This window comes from Sceloporus occidentalis, unplaced genomic scaffold, assembly GCF_023333645.1.
Source record: "Sceloporus occidentalis isolate IW3139 unplaced genomic scaffold, rSceOcc1.0.p SCAF_16, whole genome shotgun sequence".
Taxonomy (NCBI): Eukaryota; Metazoa; Chordata; class Lepidosauria; order Squamata; family Phrynosomatidae; genus Sceloporus; species Sceloporus occidentalis.
Window position 1 is genome coordinate 12,588,790 of NW_028316996.1, and position 21,939 is coordinate 12,610,728.

The 21,939-nt window shown below is 37.2% G+C and overlaps 1 protein-coding gene across 1 annotated transcript in view; it reads right to left on the reverse strand.

Annotated features, from left to right (window-relative positions):
- Nucleotides 1–21,939, reverse strand: part of LOC149303040 (adhesion G protein-coupled receptor V1-like) — a 165,437-nt gene that overhangs the window by 139,240 nt on the left and 4,258 nt on the right. The window contains exons 6-19 of the mRNA XM_089481806.1: nt 21,331–21,440; nt 20,496–21,061; nt 19,920–20,190; nt 18,719–19,048; nt 15,564–15,740; nt 14,183–14,406; nt 6,369–6,495; nt 5,471–5,656; nt 4,357–4,537; nt 3,457–3,620; nt 2,731–2,854; nt 2,035–2,298; nt 1,118–1,244; nt 468–685 (exon numbers count right to left, since the gene is read on the reverse strand). Of these exons, the coding sequence (XP_089337932.1) occupies nt 468–685; nt 1,118–1,244; nt 2,035–2,298; nt 2,731–2,854; nt 3,457–3,620; nt 4,357–4,537; nt 5,471–5,656; nt 6,369–6,495; nt 14,183–14,406; nt 15,564–15,740; nt 18,719–19,048; nt 19,920–20,190; nt 20,496–21,061; nt 21,331–21,440 (3,069 nt within the window). The remainder of the gene's footprint in view (nt 1–467; nt 686–1,117; nt 1,245–2,034; nt 2,299–2,730; nt 2,855–3,456; nt 3,621–4,356; nt 4,538–5,470; nt 5,657–6,368; nt 6,496–14,182; nt 14,407–15,563; nt 15,741–18,718; nt 19,049–19,919; nt 20,191–20,495; nt 21,062–21,330; nt 21,441–21,939) is intronic.

Genomic DNA, 21,939 nt, shown 5'->3' on the forward strand with positions numbered 1-21,939 from the left:
AAGTGTAAGTGAACATTTGAATTTCCTTATACACAGATATGGTTGATATTTTTATTGTGCCATGAGATTCCCTGTTTCTTTGCTTTTTACATATTTTACTACTGAACTGCATTGGATACTGCACTGATGTGTACATGAAAGTTAAGTATAATACACCTTTGGTGTGTTTATAAGGTACAATCTGGTCGCACACCCTACCACTCTGTTTGCCAGGTCTCCCAAGCTCTATATAAATAAGAGATGTAATGTACACTATGTGTATAGATTGCTGTAGGATATGGGCCAGGAGAAAACCTTAACAAGCCTATTCTAATGTATGTGTGTCCAGTGTCCTCATAACAGAAGCACAGACAAAATAATAAGAAATGTTTTATACAATCTGCCCCTCCCCTCAAAAAAAACCCCATAAGAACAGAAAACCTCAATAACACAATAATTCAATAATCAAGTGAGATAACTTAATCTACCTGTAACATTTACTAGTTTTAAAGTGTAAAATTCATTAAATTCAGGAAGTTGATCAGAAAGTGCCTGCAAGGTTATATATTTGAATTCCTCTTGATCCTTGAACCAAAGCGTTCCTGAAGATTCATAAAACTCCTGTCCCGGTTGTAAAGCAGAATTGTTCTTCAAGACCTGCCAGTGTAACAGTACAGTACCAAAATGTCCTCTGCTCCTCACCACCCTGAAACAGAATTAGCAGATTTATCAATATGTCCAAAGACAACATATAATGAGCTAAATGAGATAAATTAAATACTGCATTTAAATAGAATAGCTTTGACATTAAAGGGAAAGTTTTAGGGTGGTTGCAATCCTTGATTTATATTTTTCACAATTATATGTATCAGTCCCTATTTCTTTGTACAGGTTTATGATAAATCACAAGCAACTGAATTACAATCGTTTCAACAGAGCTGTGACTGGACTCTTAGACCATGGGGCAGGGTTGAAGGTTGGTGGTATTAACTGTGATAAAAATTTATCACTACCTTGCATTTTTTCCTTTACAACCTACACAAGTATCACTATTAAATTATTACTTTATCTTTTAATTATTATTATGATTAAATAATATATCATGTGTATTATCCTTAATATTTGTAATATTCCTTACTTAAAATTATTAGTTGACCCTTCCTCAACAGTCTTCTCAATCTGTTCAAGGTAAAATATTCCATTGGGATCATCATTAGCTTTAATAAAAATTGTAGCTTTACCATGTCCGCTCACCACTGTGTCACCTAATGGCAAAAACACACATATGTTACCATAAAATTATAAAGTTGTCAGAATTATAAGGAAACAAATCAATTTACCATTCATATTGTTGAAAAACATAAGAAAAAAATAGTAGAAATGTGAGGCAAACAGTATTGTTAGAAAAAGGTTGTATGTATTGTAGGATAAAATAAACATTTTACGTTAACTATTAGATAATGATATACACATTAATATTATGAGGTATATATTTTGAAACATTAAACATGTCCAATAACTTGAATAGGATATGTGTAGAACAAGCACCCTGTTGATACATGGAATTCCAGGAACTACAAAAGGGCCTGTTAGATAAGTCAAATGGTGAGTCAAGTTGAGGGTTAATTTGACTGACCACACTTGACTTCAGTTGCATTCACTAATCTGCAAGTTATTTGCAAGGGCATATATAATTTGGCAAGTTACAGCCATAAATTCAATGTGAATTTATATGTCCTTGCCTGAAACTCGCAAACCTACCTCGCGCCTGTTTGCGTGATTTTCTCAACGCACATCTCCTACATGAAAGTGTATATGAGTTGTTTTTTATTTATTTTTTACTGCTAATGTGAGTTGACTTTAGGGAATTTTGTAGCTGGCCTTTTGTCCAACTCATATTTTAAGCCAGCTTGCAGGCAACTTGCAGTTTTGTGAATAGAAGTAAAAAAAGAGAAACATTTAAGCATGATTTCACTGAGTTTATATATATATATATATATATATATAAAAATAATATCATCTATAGTTGAAATTAAATGTCATGGTAATTCTGACCTGTGGCATTGAGAAGCATAATATAAAAGGGCTCATCTGTTTCTGGAATGTCATCTTCATTGGTATAAACTATTATCTTCTGAAATCTTTCACCAACGTCAAAAGTAAAGATACATTCAGAAGTGTAATTAAAGTCTCCTCCTTCGGCACTGGCTAGTCCATTGACAGTAATATACGTGACCGATGACTTAAAATCAGTAGACCCATTTCTTACAATTGTAAAGTTGGCGGCCTGACCTTCTTCAATCCATATCTCAACAGGTTCTGGGATAAAACGAGAGATCACTATCAATATGTGGATTACAAAGTTGATCAATTTGCTACCCAATAAAACGTTTGTTTTTTTTCTGTTGAGCGTAACAGTACAGCAGTATAACAATTTTAACTAGAACTGAAGTTATGCTAATTAATGCTTAACGCCATATTGAAGCATTATGCTAAATAATTGGTTACCCCATTGCCACATAGGTAAAACCTAAATGGTTTTTTATTTTGTTTATCAATGAATAAAATAGTAAAAGTGCAATAAAACATATCGTACTAGCTTAAGAGAAATAATAATAATCATAAATCAATATTAAGTAATAATAGGTGCCGCATCAGTAGCAAACATTTTTCTATACCGGTACCAGAGTCAATCTATGCATGCCGCCACAATGAATTAAATCATACTATTCCCCAGCGAAAATGAAATACCTGCAAAGAAAACAGGATCATCGTTTTTATTTATCTCCAGCTTAGCGTTGGTAATGTTTCCAAGATTTGCACTACCAGATGGATTGAGAAGCATAAGGGTAAATGTTTCCTTGTTTTCTGGGATCTAGAGCACACAATGAAGTATGTATAGACATTATAATATTGAATTATACCATATACGCTAAAAGCATTTTTGACCAATAACAAAACTTTTAACCTAATGTGCATATTCTAGAATATTTGCATAGTTTAAGGCTTTCATTGTCTATAGAATGCATAATGTGTTTACAAGTAGGTTGGTCTATGGTACTTATGTTCAGGCTTTGTGCCTTGATGTCATGTCCATGTTTATAGGCATCCACAGGCAGTGGCAATGGGTACGCTCCAGTGCCTACAAGGTCATTTGAACTAGTGGCTAAGCCTTCAGGGACAATTACACAGTATGATAAATTAAAGGAGGGTGAGTTAGCAGGATTAGATATTACACTTATGATGTCTCAAAAAATGCAAACATTTTGGCACTGATAGCAGATGAGGGATTAAGAGCATTCAGAGTGGCATAAAATATACTGTTTGGTCATAATATCTTTCACCTTATCACCATGGTAATCAACAACTGATATTCCTAATTATTCCTGTACTTCAGTTGTTAGAATATGAAGTGATATTTCGTAATATACAGTACATTATCAATATGAATGATTTGATGTAAGCAAAGTTGCTCACCTCATCTGAAAGGGATAAAATACTTATGGTTTTTGAAAACTCATTATCTCCAAAGTGAAGAACACCACTTGTGGGATACACATCATCAGTTGAATTAGGAATGAGTATCCACGGAACACTTATATGACCAAAACGTCCTTGTTTTCGTATTACTTCAAAGTTAGCTGAAAAAGAAATATGAATAGGCTCAGTCACACACCTTCTTTTAAATATATAGTTATAGAATATTATCTTTATGCAAGTATAACTATTTTTGGTAGAAAGGCAAAGAGAAGAAAACTATACTATTACAGTTCCAAACTAGTATCTAGCAAGAAACAACTAATTAACATCAATGGCCAAACACAAACTTCATCTAAAGAAACTCTGATTTCTTAAATTAACCCTGTAGTTTGTGGGTCTCTTTCATTAGTGACATACCTTCCAACATTTCAAAAGGTCAAAAAGGGACATTTGTTTTAGGAAGTATAGTTACGGAAGCAGCTAGGAGGGGAGGGATTTGCCCCATGTGACTGTAACCTATTGACAGATATTTATGCAACTGAGTAGGGAAGTTGAAATAATAACTATATATTTTTTTGTTACAGTTGTATTTATAAATACACTTTCCGCAGTTTGATTCTACATTATTGAGGAGGAAAGTGGGGTAGACGGATTTGGGTTTCAAAGAGGGGCTTTTTGGAAGACTGACTTCCGATTCCTTGACCCATATATATATATATATATTTTTTTTTTTTACTATAAATAGACAGCTAGTTATGAGCCACTATTAAATGTAAACACATTACGTCCAAAACAAAGTGATATAACCCACATTACTGATACTGGTTACTGCAACACTGCAAGCGCAAATGCATATTCATATATCAACAATTTCATTAACAAATAAAAGGGAGATACCATAATAGATGTCTTCTCCTTTGCTTTCATTAATGCTCTCCACAGTTCCATTGGGAGAGAACTCAATGATGCCATGGGGGTCATCATTTTTCAAGATAGTTATGTTGACTCTTCGGGCTTCTCCCAGAGTGCTTGGATATTCTCCATGACTGCTTAGCACGACAGAATACATCTCATCCAGCTTGAAAAAAAACATAGTAACCGTGTTTGTTTTACTATTACAAAATTTATTTTTTTATGTTCTAAAACTCAAAATAAGCAGTCCATACCTGTTTGTTTTATCTTTAAAATGCATATTTTTATCCTCTATTTTTCTAAATGTGTTTCTTGTTGCAAACTGTTTTTTTTCTTTATTCTGGCTATATCAACTCCCATTAATATTTTTATATTGGATAATAACAGATCTCAAATCGGTCCACAACCTAGTATAATTTGTTGTACTTATAAAGTACAGTTTTCCATTCTCTTGGCAATTAAAAATAATATTAAAATATTTACATCGATCTAAACTTATCCATAGAATTTTATTAATTACATTTTTTATCTTACGTAGATGAACTTTCCTTAAGTTTGTGTATACAATATTTTAATTAAAATTAAAAATTGATAAAATAAAGAATACATATTAATTTTAGAAAACTATATCATTCGAAGAGAATATCATCTTTTTTACGTAATACATTTGTCAGAAAGAATGAAAAGAGAGCACAATGCCGTCTGTATTGTCAAATTATTTCTTTTCTGTGTAGCTATATCCTTAACAACAAGACAGTGAAATAAATCAACACTGAAATTCACATTCATCTCACATGTACCACAGAAAGCTGATAACAAAAGCCGGGGATCAGGGCATAACAGTCCTGTGTAATTGCCAAATGATTGGTTATTTATGCTAAATAGGTGTCAGAGAATTTTCACACTGTTATCAATCGTGTGAGATGTGAATGAGGCTTCTCAGCTTCTTAATCACTATTTAATCATGTGTTGGACACGTTGCTGTGGAAGTTCATGCCACCTCTTTTTGAAACCTTTAGGTTGTAGTTGTGGACAAATTTAACCTCTACATAAAGGTTTCTCGAAAAACGTGCAGCTAGAGATAAATGATGTCTAATACCTCTGGTATACCATCCATTCTGGTTAGCAGGGTAATTACAATCTCCTTTTCACCAGCCTTAAACTCTAAGATCCCAGTGTTTCCATAGAATTCATTGCTGTCTCTTGGTTCAATGGTGTAGCGCAGGAACTGTTTAACAAGAATACCTTTGGATCGAGCAATTCTAAGCTCAACAGAGCCTCCTTCCTGAGGAAATAGGGATGCAGAATACATATTATGTATCATCAGTTAATCACTCACATAAGCAGATAACAAACATAGCCATCCATTATTAGGAATTATTAGGTGTTTACATTAAATTAGGTGTTTACATTAAATTAGATCCAGAATCGATCTACTTTCAGGGTTAGCCTATCTGGCAGTTGTAAGTATGATGCTTCCTTACTACAAGATTTCCTATGTAAGGTCCGGATAGCATCAAACAAAAGTTAGAAAATCTAAATCAGCCTTTTCAAACATTTTTTTCTAGCACTGTTATGGAACATATTGTGTTATTTATGTTAACATGATACAACTTCATAAAACATTGTTCCTACCTACCATACCAAAGGTTAATAACTAAATAGATAGCCAAAAGCATGTTGATACAATATTCAAGACCGTCCTTCAATCTGAATACATCTTGTGGTATTTAATGGACTCAGAAACTGGTAATCATGACCTAATTTAAAGAACACATGCACTCAGAGGTCTTGTGTCATTAGAATACATCAAGAGAGTAGGAACCGAAGGTTACACCACTATTAGAATATATTATTCATATGCAGTAGCTTCCATTTATTATTTGATTGCATTTTAATATGCTCTCGTGTAAGAAACTATAAGAGTTTTCGGCAAATGGGATTTATGTTGAGATTTCAGTCGTGTATCGCAAGAATTTCGATTCTGTTATACTCACTTTTACAGTATATGGCCCTCTGTATGAAGGGGAAAATTCAAACACTCCTCCTGGGTCATCGTTTTCCAGAATCGTCAGTTCACAGCTGGTAAATCCTGACTTCAGAATTTGATTTTCCACATTGACCCTAAAATGTATTTACACAATTATTTCACTCCATGTTTACCAGGCAGGGTGCTGCAGGTACATGTGTACATGATATGACGGCAGCAAAATAAACGTTGAACTTTTCATGCATCGCTTATACTTCAGGTTTCTTCACTGAAGTTAAAAGGGGGTTAAAAGGAGAATTTGCAGGAAGGTTCAGCTTTCAACTACCTGAATTCATTATGTGCCACGCTGGCTGTGCATAACTCATAGTTTAATCAATGACAATTTTCAAGAACTCTCACTGATTTAAATATTCTTTGTACAGGGCTCCTCTGAGCTATTTCAGAGGTGAAATATTGTTTTTCAACATTATAACTTCACTAATAGACTTGTGCAAGGCAAGCAAAATCGTTTCTGTTTTGTTTTTTTGTCACATTTGTATTCAGGCAACGAATTTCCTTTTATGACCCTTCTGATGAAATTCAAAGGGCCATTTTTGATTTGGAAACATTTGGGACATGTTCCCAAAGCAGGGGTCCCTGACATCTTCTGGACTTTCACCTACAGCATGCACCATGTCAAGGTTTAGAAAAAGATCCAAACAGCATAATGCACTGCAGGATCAACACTGCACCAATATACACACATCAAGCATCATGCTACGGGACTAAATTTCTCCAAACTTTGTACCATTTGGATTAATCGAGCAAGGAAAGTGATATGGTGGCAGTAGTGGTAGTGCACTGGGAATACACAGGCAGGTAGATACATCCAGCCCCACGGTACAGAAGGGCACTGAATCTCCCCCAAAAATATGTAAATTACATGAATGTGCTGACAACAAAATCACACCTAATGAAGGAGATTGCGGAGCAGCAGCAGCAGCAGCAGCAGCAGCAGCAGAAGGGCATGTGGCCTGCATAGGCACTGGCAGATAGACACCTGCAGCCCTTTGATGCAGGACTTAATTTCCACAATATTTAAAGAATTAAAAGAATTGACCACCCCAGAGTAAGGAAGGTAGCAGCTGTAAGACATGTAGCCTGGACAGACGCTGGAAGTATGCACATGTAGCATCTTGGTGCTGGACTGAATTTCCCAATATTTTAAAGATAAAAATAACTAATCCCCCAGAAGCACAAGAACCTCACTCACTTTGAATATTGAGTGTTGGGTAACCTAATTTGGGGAGAATGAAAAAAAGCCACCTACCAGATGTGGTAAAAGCTGTGTTCTCTGGGGGTTGAGGATGTTGTCTGTCACAGAGAAAACCCTCTCACTTTGGACACAGGTTGGTGGACATAAAAGCAACTTCTGGGCCATTATGAAAAGGCCTGGGCAGATAACAGCTTTCTGGTCCCGAGAAGGACTAAGGCTAAAGTGGGGCACAGCCCAGAACTGGATACATTATCACCCTGCCTACGGCTATGCTCTGAATCTCAACCTGCCCCTGCATCAAGACTCCTACCTGATCCGGCACCCAGCGTCCTTACGTCCCTCTTCTTCCTCACTTATTCTGGACCAAAATAGATCTGCTGCTATCATCTCACTGTGTCTGCCCATCTTTGCTCTGGGGAGTGCTTGTGGCAGTGGTAGCATTAGAGATAGTTGTGGTTACACTGGTAGTGGTTTTATTCTGTGCTTAATCATAGAAGCTAACTTGGCCCTGGATCCCACCACATCACCAGCACATGACCCCTCTGTGACTCATTGGTTGTAAGTAAAAATATGTTGCAGGGATAATATAAAGAGCTCTCCAGTGAGCTGTGATCTGCGAAAATTTTACAGAGAACAAAGGAAGGGATTCTTTACGATAAAGGTATGAGATGATCCTATCAAATACAAACAGACGCTTTAAAAAAGGCAAGGAAATAGCATAACATATAGGGTTATGAATAATACAGTAAACATTTAATATTTTAGAGCTTCTGATTGCCGCTTGTGGTCAAGAAGAACATAATGCGAAAAATAGCTTATGCATGGATCTTTTTTTTTTGCCTACTTGTGGACCAAAAGCAAGGATAGGCAGAAGGGCTGAACTTGATGGATGAGGTAAGTCATTATCTTACTCCTTCTCACAGACATTTCCAAACATTTTGTACTTGACTGTAAAAATTGTTTTGCATTGACCACAAACTTGAGGTTTTGCTAGTGGCTCTACAGTCTTAACAAACACTGCTTGGAACAGTATTTTAACAACTAAAACCGTGTAACACTGTGAGCAATGACAGCCAAATGCCTGATTGTGTTGCCAATATTATCAATGAATAGAACAATGTTTTTTGAGTTGTCCACAAACTAGAGGTTTTGCTGGTAGAGTAAATGGGTTTTATAACACAAACTGTGTGCAAGCACAGTCAAACACCTAATTGTGTCACACATATTTTTAATGAGTTATTGTTTTGTCATGTCAAAAAACTAAATGTTTTGCCTAAGTTAATTTTTCAAGTAAAAAAATCAGCCCTAAAATAAATGAAAAAAAAGTCTGCTGCAGTCCCTGTATATCAATAACTAACTCATATACAACACACTTCAGCTTCTCCAATCCACCCTAGTAAACTTTCTGCGCTAAACTATTGACTTGATTTGCAGTATGGTAGATGAGCAAATATTAAGGATCAATCTCAGCCTCTTTTAAGTTAATTAACTGTCACTGACTGTCTCACCCTTCATCCTTCTGTAACTCCTGCTGAAAAGTAAAAATGGTATCAGCAAAGTCTGTTTCTGACCGTTTGAGTGGACACATGCACATTTGTGGCCTGCTGGAGGTCATTTTGCAGGGCTTTGGCAGTGCTCCTCCTGCTCCTCCTTGCACAAAGGCGGAGGTAGCGGTCCTACTGCTGGGTTGTTGCCCTCCTACGGCCTCCTCCACATCTCCTGATGTACTGGCCTGTCTCCTGGTAGTGCCTTCATGCTCTGGACACTACACTAACAGACACAGCAAACCTTCTTGCCACAGCTCGCATTGATGTGCCATCCTGGATGAGCTGCACTACCTGAGCCACTTGTGTGGGTTGTAGACTCCGTTTCATGCTACCACTAGAGTGAAAGCACCGCCAGCATTCAAAAGTGACCAAAACATCAGCCAGGAAGCATAGGAACTGAGAAGTGGTCTGTGGTCACCACCTGCAGATCCACTCCTTTATTGGGGGTGTCTTGCTAATTGCCTATAATTTCCACCTGTTGTCTGTTCCACTTGCGCAACAGCAAGTGAAATTGATTGTCCATCAGTGTTGCTTCCTGAGTGGACAGTGTGATTTCACAGATGTGTGATTGACTTTGAGTTACATTGTGTTGTTTAAGTGTTCCCTTTATTATTTTGAGCAGTGTATATATACGGATTGCTCCTTCCCCTTGTAAATGCTGATTGGCCAGAGTGAAAATATAAAGAAAAACTCCCACAGGTTGTTGGACCCATCACACCCAAAACCAACAAATCACTTTGTAATGTTGGTTAAACATGGCAAATGAATCGACCAATCTTACTGAAATGTCATCGCTTTTAACCTTAATTTTTAGTTATTTCATCAGGGACCCTCCTCCTTATTGGAGATTCATATGAACACACAAAGCAGACATTTAAAATAACGTTCGTATCTAAAGTCTAGGCACCAAACCATGCAAAGCATGTAATCTGCATGCAAACACAGTTGAGAGACAGGCATGCATTGATATATATCAAATGAGTCAATCCACTACACTTACCCAAAGTATACCACAAATCTCTCAGTTTCTACCCTGGCAAAACAGAGAGCGGATATGAAGAAAAACAAGTAGACTTTGCCAAAACCTCAATAAAGGAGGATAAAGGTAAAAGAGACAGTTTTATTTCTCCTGCACACATAGCGATGTAGGCATTATTTGCTGGGTGCTGCACTGCCTACAAAAGCTAGAATACAAATTGTCAGTGCTCCTTAATGAGAGATGACCCAAGACCAAGCAGCATGTCAAGACCTATTCAAAGCCTCTAATGCCAGCTTTATTCTTGCAGGACATCTGCCAAGCTCTGTGTAAAACCACGATCCAAATAAACTGAACAATTCTTATCCAAACATATTCAGAACTACACCACTCAGAGGGCAATACAATTACATAAACACAAGAAGTTTACAGTTTAGGAAATAAAGAAATACAAATAATGCTTGTATTGAAAGTCCGTGTTTAGCATTTTCATTTTGAAATACTTTTATACTAATTTTGGAAGGTACATAGCTTTTACATATTGTTCTGTGATTTTAACTCCTAGTTAGTAACAGCAAAATGGCCACCATGCAAGTTAAAGTCAAACCTGGTAGCCAAACCAAATAAAAATGAAACCCGCAAAAATGTCATTATATGGATAGATTTTAAATATTAGATAATTTGTATGGATTACATAAGTGGTACACATTCATTTTAGGAAATTAGTTTTTCAGGTTGGATCATCGAAACATTTAAAAGCAAATGTACAGTCCTTTATTTTTTCATTCATCATTCATCAGTTTTTTTTCTTTCATTCATCAACATACATTTAATCTCAATATAAAAACCCCATCTTGCTGTTTTATCTATATAGCTGTGATTGTGTGTGAATGTCTTCTCTTTAAGGTGACTTGCAATCATATTATAATATGAGCTAGAAAAATGTACATTCTTTCTGTACTTTACACTTTTTTTACACTTTCTACATTCTTTTGTTAACACTGTCACAGTAATTAAGAATAATCTTACTGCTGTGATCCAGCGTAGGACCTCTAATTCCTGATGTATTCCCTTTGATCATCCTGTGATACAGAACCCTGGGTTTGTTTTATACTCATTCACATTTACTGCTTTGAAACATGCCTAGTCACAGCTGGAACATGGGGGACAGGGTTTTCTATTTATTCAGACACATTTCTTTCTCATCAGCAAATTTAAACCCTGCTTTGTTAGTGTCAACTGCTATATAATTTGTAGCTTTTCTAATTTCCATGGAAGAAATCGCACAATTTGCAGGGTTCCGTAGGTATTAAGTGCACACTGTTCTTGTATTTCCATACAAATGCAATGTCTGTCGGTGTAAATGCTGCTTCACTGATAGACTGTAAGTATTAAGTACTTGGTAATGTATCAGGGCCCTCATGTCTTAGGTACTAATAACACCTACTGCTAATAACATGTAATTATTATACCATCCACTAGCAAGGGGTTTTCACCATATGACTGGTATATGTGTGTAGGCACTGCTTGAAAGTTGGCATGAATATATTGAAAATGAGAGAACTAGTTGACCCATTCAGAACCTTTTGAATTGTTTAGCATAACTTTATGCACATCTGAAGTTTTCTTGAAATCCAGTTTTTGTTTGCACTATTCCAGGACAAGACCGGAGATGGAAGGTGGCCTTGTCACTTGAAAGCCAGCAGCCACTAACTGATACATGGGCATCCACTGGCAGGATACACACAGCTACATATTTTTATATTGTTACAACACGTAGCCATGCGTCTCCAGCCAGTGGCTGTAAACTACAGGACCCGATCTGTCACTTTGTTCTGGCTTCTACTTAAATGCTTCGTCTATCTTCACTCTTCTACGGTGTATACAGTACCCAAAAGGTTTGAGAATGAGACAAGTATGGGTCTTGCTGCTTCACTGTTCTCAGATATTTTTGTCAGATGTTAGTATGGTAAACTGTATAATTACAAGCATTTCATAACTGTCAAAGGCTTTTACTGACAATTACATTAAGTTTATGCAAAGAGTCAATATTTACAGTGTTGACCCTTCTTTTTCAAGACCTCTGCAATCTGCCCTCGCATGCTGTCAATTAACTTCTGGGTCTCATCCTGACTGATGGCAGCCCATTCTTGCATAACCAATGCTTGGAGTTTGTCAGAATTTGTAGGTTTTTGTTTGTCCACCCTCCTCTTGAGGATTGACCACAAATTCTCAATGGGATTATAGTCTGGGGAGTTTACTGGCCATGGACCCAAAATTTCGATGTTTTGTTCCCTGAGCCACTTAGTTATCACTTTTGCCTTATGGCAAGGTGCTTCATCATGCTGAAAAAGGCATTGTTCGTCACCAAACTGTTCTTGGATGGTTGGAAGAATTTGCTTTTGAAGGATGTGTTGGTACCATTCTTTATTCATGGCTGTGTTCTTAGGCAAAATTGTGAGTGAGCCCACTCACTTGACTGAGATGCAACTCCACACATGAATGGTCTCAGGATGCTTTACTGTTGGCATGACACAGGACTGATGGTAGCGCTCGCCTTGTCTTCTCCGGATAAGCTTTTTTCCAGATGCCCCAAACAATCGGAAAGCGGATTCATCAGAGAAGTGGTCCAATCCCTGTACCTTTTGCAGAATATCAGTCTGTCCCTGATGTTTTTCCTGGAGAGAAGTGGCTGCTTTGCTGCACTTCTTGACACCAGGCCATCCTCCAAAAGTCTTCGCCTCACTGTGCATGCAGATGCACTCACACCTGCCTGCTTGAAGTTCTTGGTGATCAGATAAATAGTTGATTTAGGTGCAATCTTACTAGCAGCAATATCCTTGCCTGTGAGGCCCTTTTTGTGCAAAGCAATGATGACAGCACGTGTTTCCTTGCAGGTAACCATGGTCACTAGAGGAAGAATAATGGTTCCAAGCACCACCCTCCTTTTAAAGCTTCCACTCTTCAGGCTTGTCCATGTCAACACTCTCACCTCTGTTAACAAGAGAATGACTAACATGATGTCAGCTGGTCCTTTTGGGGCAGGGCTGAAATGCAGTGGAAATGTTTTTTGGGGATTGAATTTATTTTCATGGCAAATAGGGACTTTGCAATTGATTGCAATTCATCTGATCACTCTTCATAACATTCTGGAGTATATGCATATTGCCATCATCTAAACTGAGGCAGCAGACTTTGTGAAAATGTATATTTGTGTCATGGCTGTACATAAAGTCTTTCCTGGTATGTTTTGTTAGTGGCACCATTTATCACTTTAGTGGCCCTAAATTCTCTCTTGATTACTTGTGTCTTCAGAAGCCTTGACCTTCAGATTTGTCAATAGTCATAGATTGCCATGACAGGCATGAATTTTAGCAATGTTTTTAATAGAAACACAGAGAGTGATGTCAGGTAAGAACCATTAGGCCCTAGATGCATTACTTTGCATTTATCCACATTAAATGCCAGATGTCACAGCTCTGACCATTTCTCCAGTTTACCTAAATCATTTGCCATTTGGCTTATCCCTCGACTATTGAAGACATGACAATTTGCAGTCAGTGTTCCATATATTTCGGGTTCTTGATTAGTCAGTGATATGCCATAAACAAGGTCTGAAGATCCCAAAAGATCTGAACATGCATGAAACCTTATTTAGTACTCAGGGAAATACATTCAAGCTTGTCAACTACAACCCTAACACTATTGTTCCTAATTGTTCTCACCCTGCTGCAAACCAGTTCTGGTCAAGAATTACAGACTAATTACAATCTTTGTAGTTAGCACTTTATATTAATTACAGAGGAAAAGGTACTAAGATTCATGAATGGCTTTGGACTTGATTTGTTAATTTTGAGAAACAGTTTCTAAACCAGAGAAATAGGGTATCCTAAAAATTACCTATGTGAAATTAATGAATAGACTAAGCTTAGTGGTTTTCAAATGTTGGCTACCATCTGTCATACAGTGGGAACAAGAGAAGAAAAAAAAATATAAGGTAAATGTTACTATATCTAGATAAATTAATACACATTTTAGTTTACCTGTCTAGTGATATTACAACGGTTTCGTTAATCTCAGGAATTTCATCTGCTTTGATTGTTATATTTATAGATGTGTTGCTTTCCCCTGAAAAAAACATCACAGATCCATTGAAAGGACCTAAGTCACCCAGAGTAATGGCATTTGCATTCAAGCCTGATGGTTTCAGACTCCAGAAAACAACAGCATCTCCTCCAGTTCCATCTCGATGTAGAGCAATAGAAACCTGAAAAAAGGAGTCATAAGAATAAAAAAAGATTAGGGGAGTATTTAAATATAAAAGCAGACATATAGGGGTACCATTTTGTTAAGGGGCCTGTAAGTAAAGATCAGGAGTTCAGAGGTAGTAAACGTGGCACAGTGTGGAGCAGCTGAATAGCTATGGCATAAAAACACTAGTCTGAGAGAGGTATGAAGAATGGACTGGACTGTTGAAAAGCTGGAGAGAGGTGGGCTAGTTAGTAATGAGTTGCAGTAATCCAAAAAGATATTAGCATTTCAGTTGTGTTCAGATTCAAGAGATTTCTTAGGCGCAGATGGCAGGATTTGGTGACTGCACTGAATGTGATGTGTCAGAAGAGAGTAACACCAAAGCATGGTTGTTGGGTAGAATGAAGAACTGTGAAATGGAATGGAGATATCAGTAACTGGGGGTAGAAGAGACAGGGGATAGAGAAGACCAACAGGTCAGTTTTAGAGATACTGAGCTTTAGGTTGTAGAATGCCATCCAAGATGCGATTTTAGGGATACATTTTGTGAGCGACATTACAAGACAGGGCAAAAGGTCAGGATAGGAAAGGTACATTAGTGTGTATTTATCAGTACTGAAACAACACTGGCATACATGTCTATGAGTCCATCATAAGTACCCCAAAGTACACACATACCATAGATTGAGAATCAAAGAAGTATGATATATTTGGATCAAGAATAGGAAGGTTAGGTAGAAGGGTTGAACTTGATGGACTTAGGTCTTTTTTCAACCTTATTTACTATGTAACCATGTAACTATATTTAATATAAAGAGGGATAACTTTTCTGCCCATTATAAATTGATAGTAATATCACACACATAACTTTCAATTTAAGACCTCAAAAGTTCTGTATATCAGGTACAGATATGATGTGTATCCCTTTTTTTTATAGGGTATACAATAATATTTCAGAGAATTATTACAAACACAAGCATATTACCCATTTATCCTTCTTTTGGATCAACAGTAACAGCAGGAATATTTGATAAGTTAACCATCTGGGACATGCATATTTTTTTAAAGCACAAGATAACCATGTTACTTGGGCTGTAATATTGATTTAACTACTGGAATACTAAAAATGAGCTATGATACTTTTGTATTTCAAAACATTGGCAATCTTCTTACCACCTCAAAGGATGAATTTTCTGGCTCTGATACAACAATGGGTTGATTGCTGGTGAAACCAATCTCTCCATTCGCAATATCTGGGGTAACCTTTAGCGAAATATTTCGGAGAACACCTATGCTTGGGCTGATTGGTGGCACAATAGGAGTGGGTCTCAGCAGGTCACAATTTTCCAGCTAAAAATAATCAGAAAACAGGAATGTGATAAACAAAACAGTGATACATTTTGCTTTCAGTTAATGTATCTGGGATAATATATACCGTATTTGCCCGATTATAAGACAAGGTGTTTTCAAATGTTCTGAAAAGTACCCCTCGTCCTATAATCAGACCTCAACTAGGTCTGACTATGAAACTAAGATCCGGATCCTCCTGCCCCCCCACTCACCGGTGCTTCTGAGTCCCCGGTGTGTAGCCGGGGCAGCATTTAGACGTCTACGCGATTTGTGTAGACAACTTCCACTGCAGCCGGAAGGAGGTGCGGTTGTATTCCTTTTATGTAATAATTAAGCAAGGAGCCAAAGCTTACATTGAATGGAGCCCGAGAATCTAGTAATCTCCTGGTGACTAGCACTGCTCGGCAGTGGTATAACTACAGGAATGGCAGGGGTGCCACTCTAGGGAGCCTGGGCGACCCCTGCAACCACTTATTCCTGTCTATCTTCGTAACACTTCAAAATTGTTCAGGAAAAGGCCCTTCTGACCTCAACCGCACTTGTCCAGGTCAGGAGGGTTCTTTCTAAACAACTTTGAACTGGCATGGAGAGAGAGAGGCACACAGTAGGGTCAGGTTATGTCAATTGACCCTGCGGTTAAACCAATGCTGCTCCCATGCTACAAAATCTGCAGGAAAGGTAAGAAGGTACGGGTGGCAGGAGGTATGCATGTTTGTATGCATGTGAGAATGCATGTCTATATAAGTGCTTGTTAGTATACACGTCTATGTATAAGTGTATGTGATCATGCATGTCTATGTGTGTATGAGCATGGATGTGGTTGCGTAAGTGTGTGTGTGAGCATAGATGTATATGTGTAAGTGAGTGTGAGCATGTATGTGTAAGTAGTGTGAGATGGGGTATGTGTTAGCATGAGTGGTGTGAGATGAGAGAGTATGCGTGTCAGAATGAGTGTGTACATTTGTGTTGGTGAGTATAATTGTATGTGTTAGCATGTGTAAATTCGTGTAAGTGTGTTTACATAGTGTATGTTGGAGGGACGAGCAAGGGGCAACCATAGCACAGACAAGCTGGAGCAAATATGGCACAGGCAGGCTGTTTGGGGTGCTGATAATCTGCTTGGGGCAAAGGTGGCACTCACAAGCTGTTTGTGGGCAAAGGTGGCACTGTGGGGCATGTTGCTTGGTGAAGTTGGGGATCCCCAGAGGAATTTTTGCACCGGGGCTCTGTGGTTTCTGGTTCGGTCCCTGCTGCTTAGTGCGGTAAGGGTGTTTAAAGGCACTGTTAACTAGATACAAATATAGTCTCATAAAATTTACATGCGCTATAATCATCGTAATCTAAAACAATGAATTGTTAGTTGCTGCTATTTCACAAACTACTTTTAAGTCTTAACACAGCTTAGTAGATATGACTTCTACGTTGATTCCAGTTCTTAAAGCTTTCCTTTATCAATGGGGTATTTGAGAACTAAAATAAAAAGTCCAACTTTGTCCTCTTTTGTGCCCAATGTACAAATATACTGGGAGTTTTTCTTCCAGTGCTCTTGTAGTAATCCTTGTAGTACAACAAAAGTCTGGGTTTTGCTTGTTAGCACTTTGGCCCTGTTTTATTTTTCCTGTACACTGATCTTTTGGCTCATTTGTCCAAGTAACAGGGATTTGTGAAAAACGCAGTTTTAATATAAGCTGGGGGACTCACAGCCTTTCACAAGTGAAAATAGGCCTTTCTGGGAAGATGGCCAACGAGCCACCTACTTCACAAACCTTGCAACTCAAAAAAATCAAACCTTAATTTCCGCAAATGGGCTTTTTCTTTCTTAAACTCAATATTTTATTTACAAAGGAGCTTTGTTTTGAGTAAATGCATATGATGTATAATCTGTATGATCATTTGATTTCTACAGCTCACTTGGTGAAGAAGTATACAGAACAAAGCATCCTCTTTTGTGGGATAAGGACCTTCAAGAAAGTGTTAACTGCATGGGAAGTTCAGGAGTCAGTATTTTTTGTGGTTCTGGGTGTCTCTCTGAGAAATATAATTCTAAAGCAATCTAAACACATAATATAGGCATTCTATAATCTGTTGATTGGACACATCTTCCTTAAATGTATGGGGGAAATATCATTTTTTTACACACATGGTGGACAGTGTCTTTCTTTGTTTGTTTTTTGTAATTGATCATATAACTCATAATCTGGCATAGGAACACAAAAATAAATTGTTGGTAACAGCTGAAAACAGAAACTTTTATTTACAACTAAAATCAATTTACCCTTGATATTGCTAACATAACCATGCCTATTATTGTTTTGTTATACACTTGCAAAATTATTTAAAGGTACTGTTATACTTATGTTTATGGCTATGGTAGTCAAAATAGAATTCCTAGTAATGGTAAATGTCCAAACCTTGGAATGGGTTACTAGAAACCACAGGGCCCTTGTGCAAAAATTGCCCCAGGGCACCCAAGCAACGTATCCTACAGTGCCACCTTAGCCCACAAAAACTGTGTGAGTGCCATAGTTTGCCCTCAAACAGCTCAAACATCTTGTCTGTGCCACACTTGTCTCCAAACAGCGTGTTTGTGCCATCATTGCCCCTACACTGCTTGTCTGTGCCTTCTTTGCCCCTTGCAACACACACTCTGGCACACATACGCGAACATATAACAGCTGTGTAGTCCATTTAAACTGAAGTTATACCAATACATTCCTATATATACAAGGATGTATAAAAATAATTTGAACATTTACAGCTCTGTACAAAATATTTTTTGTAAACACCATGAAACTCAGATCTAGATGCAGGTTTTGCTTTTGAAGAACAGAGATGCCAGCCAACTTCGGCGCTGGCAAATAGAAAACACAAACATACACAAAACTTATTTTTTTCAGATTTTGATGCAAAAACAAAACTTTGAAACTATTCATGGCAGAATCCCTTTCACGTGGATTATAATTTTGATATGGCAGTACCTGTACAAGGAAATGGGCCCCATTTTGTAGAAATGCATCATTTCGTATTGGTAGCTTCACTTTAATGAAGGAGTTTGATTCCTCAAAAATCACACTATTCCTTGAGGAGATGTTTAGTACACCGTCTTTCGCTCTCAATGGATCCACTGGTCCAGCAGGAATATAAAAAGCACTATAAATCAGTTTTACATCTCCTCTGGTTCCATTTTGCCTCACAAAGCTTAAAGCCAAAGATCGTCCTTCAAGACTGCTTTCGATTTTCTGATCTTCTGCACCATTAAATTGTATCAAGCCATATACATCATCACTGTCCTGAATGTAGAACACAAGCTACAACAAAGGAAGAGGATGAAGAACATGTCTTTCAGTATATACACTGGCTGTCACTATCATCAACAAGGTGTTTTTGAAATACCTCTCATTGGATTTTTTTTTGTATAAAGCACCATTTTTGATAGAGAATGCAGAAAAATGAAAACCCCAGGAGGTCAGCTGTCAGATGCTTTCACAAACACTCAGACCCTGGACAAAGTTACTTAACTCAAATGTCTTCCCAATTGTAATGTCTGGTTGAACAACATGTAAACCTCTTGACCATGTCTACATATTTTACATACTGAGTTACAGGAATTGCTGGTTGGCTATGTGTGTTAAAGTGCAAGTGTAAAGTATGGTGAGTACATGTAAACATAAATAAGGCATATATAAGGTTATCTTGACTAGGACTGAAAAGTCCTTGGTAAACATTGTACATGGTAGAGACATAATAATCATACTTGTCTTCTTACAGAATTTCAGTCAGAGCAAATTCAACCATAACATTAAAGCAAATAATTTTAGAAACAAACAGTACACATATTTTAGTACACAGGCCTTGAAAAATGTACATAGGAAAATAACACTATTTACTAATAAAAAAGGCCTTGGCAACAATCATTTTGGAAATATGTTTTAGATTATCAGAATGACCATGCTTAAAATAGAAATATTATAAGCAAAAGTCTTGAGTCTCAAGAAAAGACATTATTAAAGTTGATTACGTGGTTCAGCTCATGATATATTATCCTATATTAAAAGGAAACTGTTACACATATACATTTTAGTAGGTGTACGGGGGAAAAGTCATAGAATTCAAGTTTTTATGAATCAAAAGATCTCAATCCACATATGCAATGTTTTGTTCTTCACCCATAAAACTAACCTCTGAAGGTGAGCCCACTTCAGCACCCCCCTGTACAGAGTTTGCCAATAACTGCACCATATACGCCTCTGCTTCTTCTGGTGTGTCATCACTTAGAATTCTCAGATGAAGTGTCGCCAGCATCTGTCCCTGAGCAAACTGGAGTGTTCCAGATTCAGGCAAGATGTCAGAGGACACAGGTGAGGTATCAATGCTGCTACGTTTAATAATCCAGCGTACAGAAACATTCCCATGTGTCCCTCCATTTCTCACTATGGTGATCCCATCATACCTAAAATAAGAATATTTTCAGTTTTACTATATTACACATGAAAGTCAATAGATGCCAATGCATCCCAGCTATTAATGAACATTTAAAAATTCACCTTAGTAATTGTGTGCTAATTTAAAAGTGGATAAAAAGATATATAAAACAATCATACAAGAAGGAGATGGATGGCTATGACAATGTAAGTCTTAAGACAGCTACCTATATAGTACCTAGTGGCTCCCAAAGGAGATTAGAAACAGTTACAATGTTACTTAGTCTCCAACCAGAACAATCAAACATTCTACACATATTCTTCAGACACATACCTTGATATTGTATCTTCATCAATAATAACTGTCTGTGCAAGAAGAGCACTGTTAATTGATAAGACACCATAAGGCTTATCATTTGGTTCAATTGTAATATAGACAATGTTGGGAAACTGTAACACAGCATCGCCTTGCAGTGTATCTTCAACCAATTCAACTTGAAAAGACTCAGCAATTTCTGGAATCACATCATCAATGATTTCAAACCGCAAGTCAATTGCATGAACTTTAGGTGGAAAGACAATCGTGTTATTTGGCTGAAGATCTAGAAAATCAGTGTTGAGTTGTGCATGAGCATTTGAACTCCCAGTAATGACTCTGTACTTTATTGAGACCTCAGTGTCATCAGATCCAATGATGTTGCCAGTAGATGTCTTCCCTCGAATCACCGGAATGGTGATGACGTCAGCTGCTTCAGGCACTATGTATGAGCTCTGACCAAATCGCACTGGGCTGTCATTTTTCAGAATATTTATCTGAAGGGAGCTTCGTGAAGAATTTATCTCAGCACCTCCATAGACATTTGTAAGTCTCAAAGTAAAATTTTCATCGTTTTCTGGAATCTTGAAGACAAAATCATTGCAATATTATTTACACAACTAATATACTAAGTGACACATTTCTGAATGCAAACTATGCTTCCCAGTTTATTGGTCCTATTTGCCTTCCTCACAAGTAAATCTCTTTGGGTTCACTGAGAGCTTCACTGGTTACGTGGTTCATCGATACCAGCAGTGCAATTTGTTTCTTTGTTTATATAACATTAATGATTAAACTATATCTCACAATATTTCAAATTGAAATGAAATTGTTCCTGTGAGTTGCTACTTACCTGATCATCTAATACTGTAATATTAAGAAGCAGGACAGAATGACCAGTAGAAAATGTGATATTCCCTTTAGCTGGTGCCAGGTCTTCATCAGGTGAATTTGGACCTCCATCTATCTGTAAAGTAGTAATATAACTTTAACTGAACAGATGCCTAAATCACTGTCAGCGAGCTAACACTTTAAATATAACAAACTACAGTTATGATTTGTGTCTGAATTTTTCTGTTTGCATGCAACAAAAACAGCAGCAGTGATATCCTATAACACAAAAATATGATTTAGCTTGGATGAGTTAAGGCTATACAAAGTAATATTAACTAAATAAAATGTATTTTCCATAACTGTTTTTTTTGTGAAAAATAGGAATAAAAATAGAAAGTTAATTGATTTTGTTCTTTCTTCTCAACCATCAGTTACTTGATGCCTTTCTGTTAGCCCTGGTCTTGTGTTGCTTATCACATTTTGGCCAAACTACACTCATGCCTACCCTGCAACCACAACAGCTTCATTTTTGGTTTGTGAAGGTGGCTGGGGTTCAAACTTCCAACTTATCCCCCTTTTTTAATTCTCAATATTTTTTGGGGAAACCCTAAATATAATAATAAGGTAT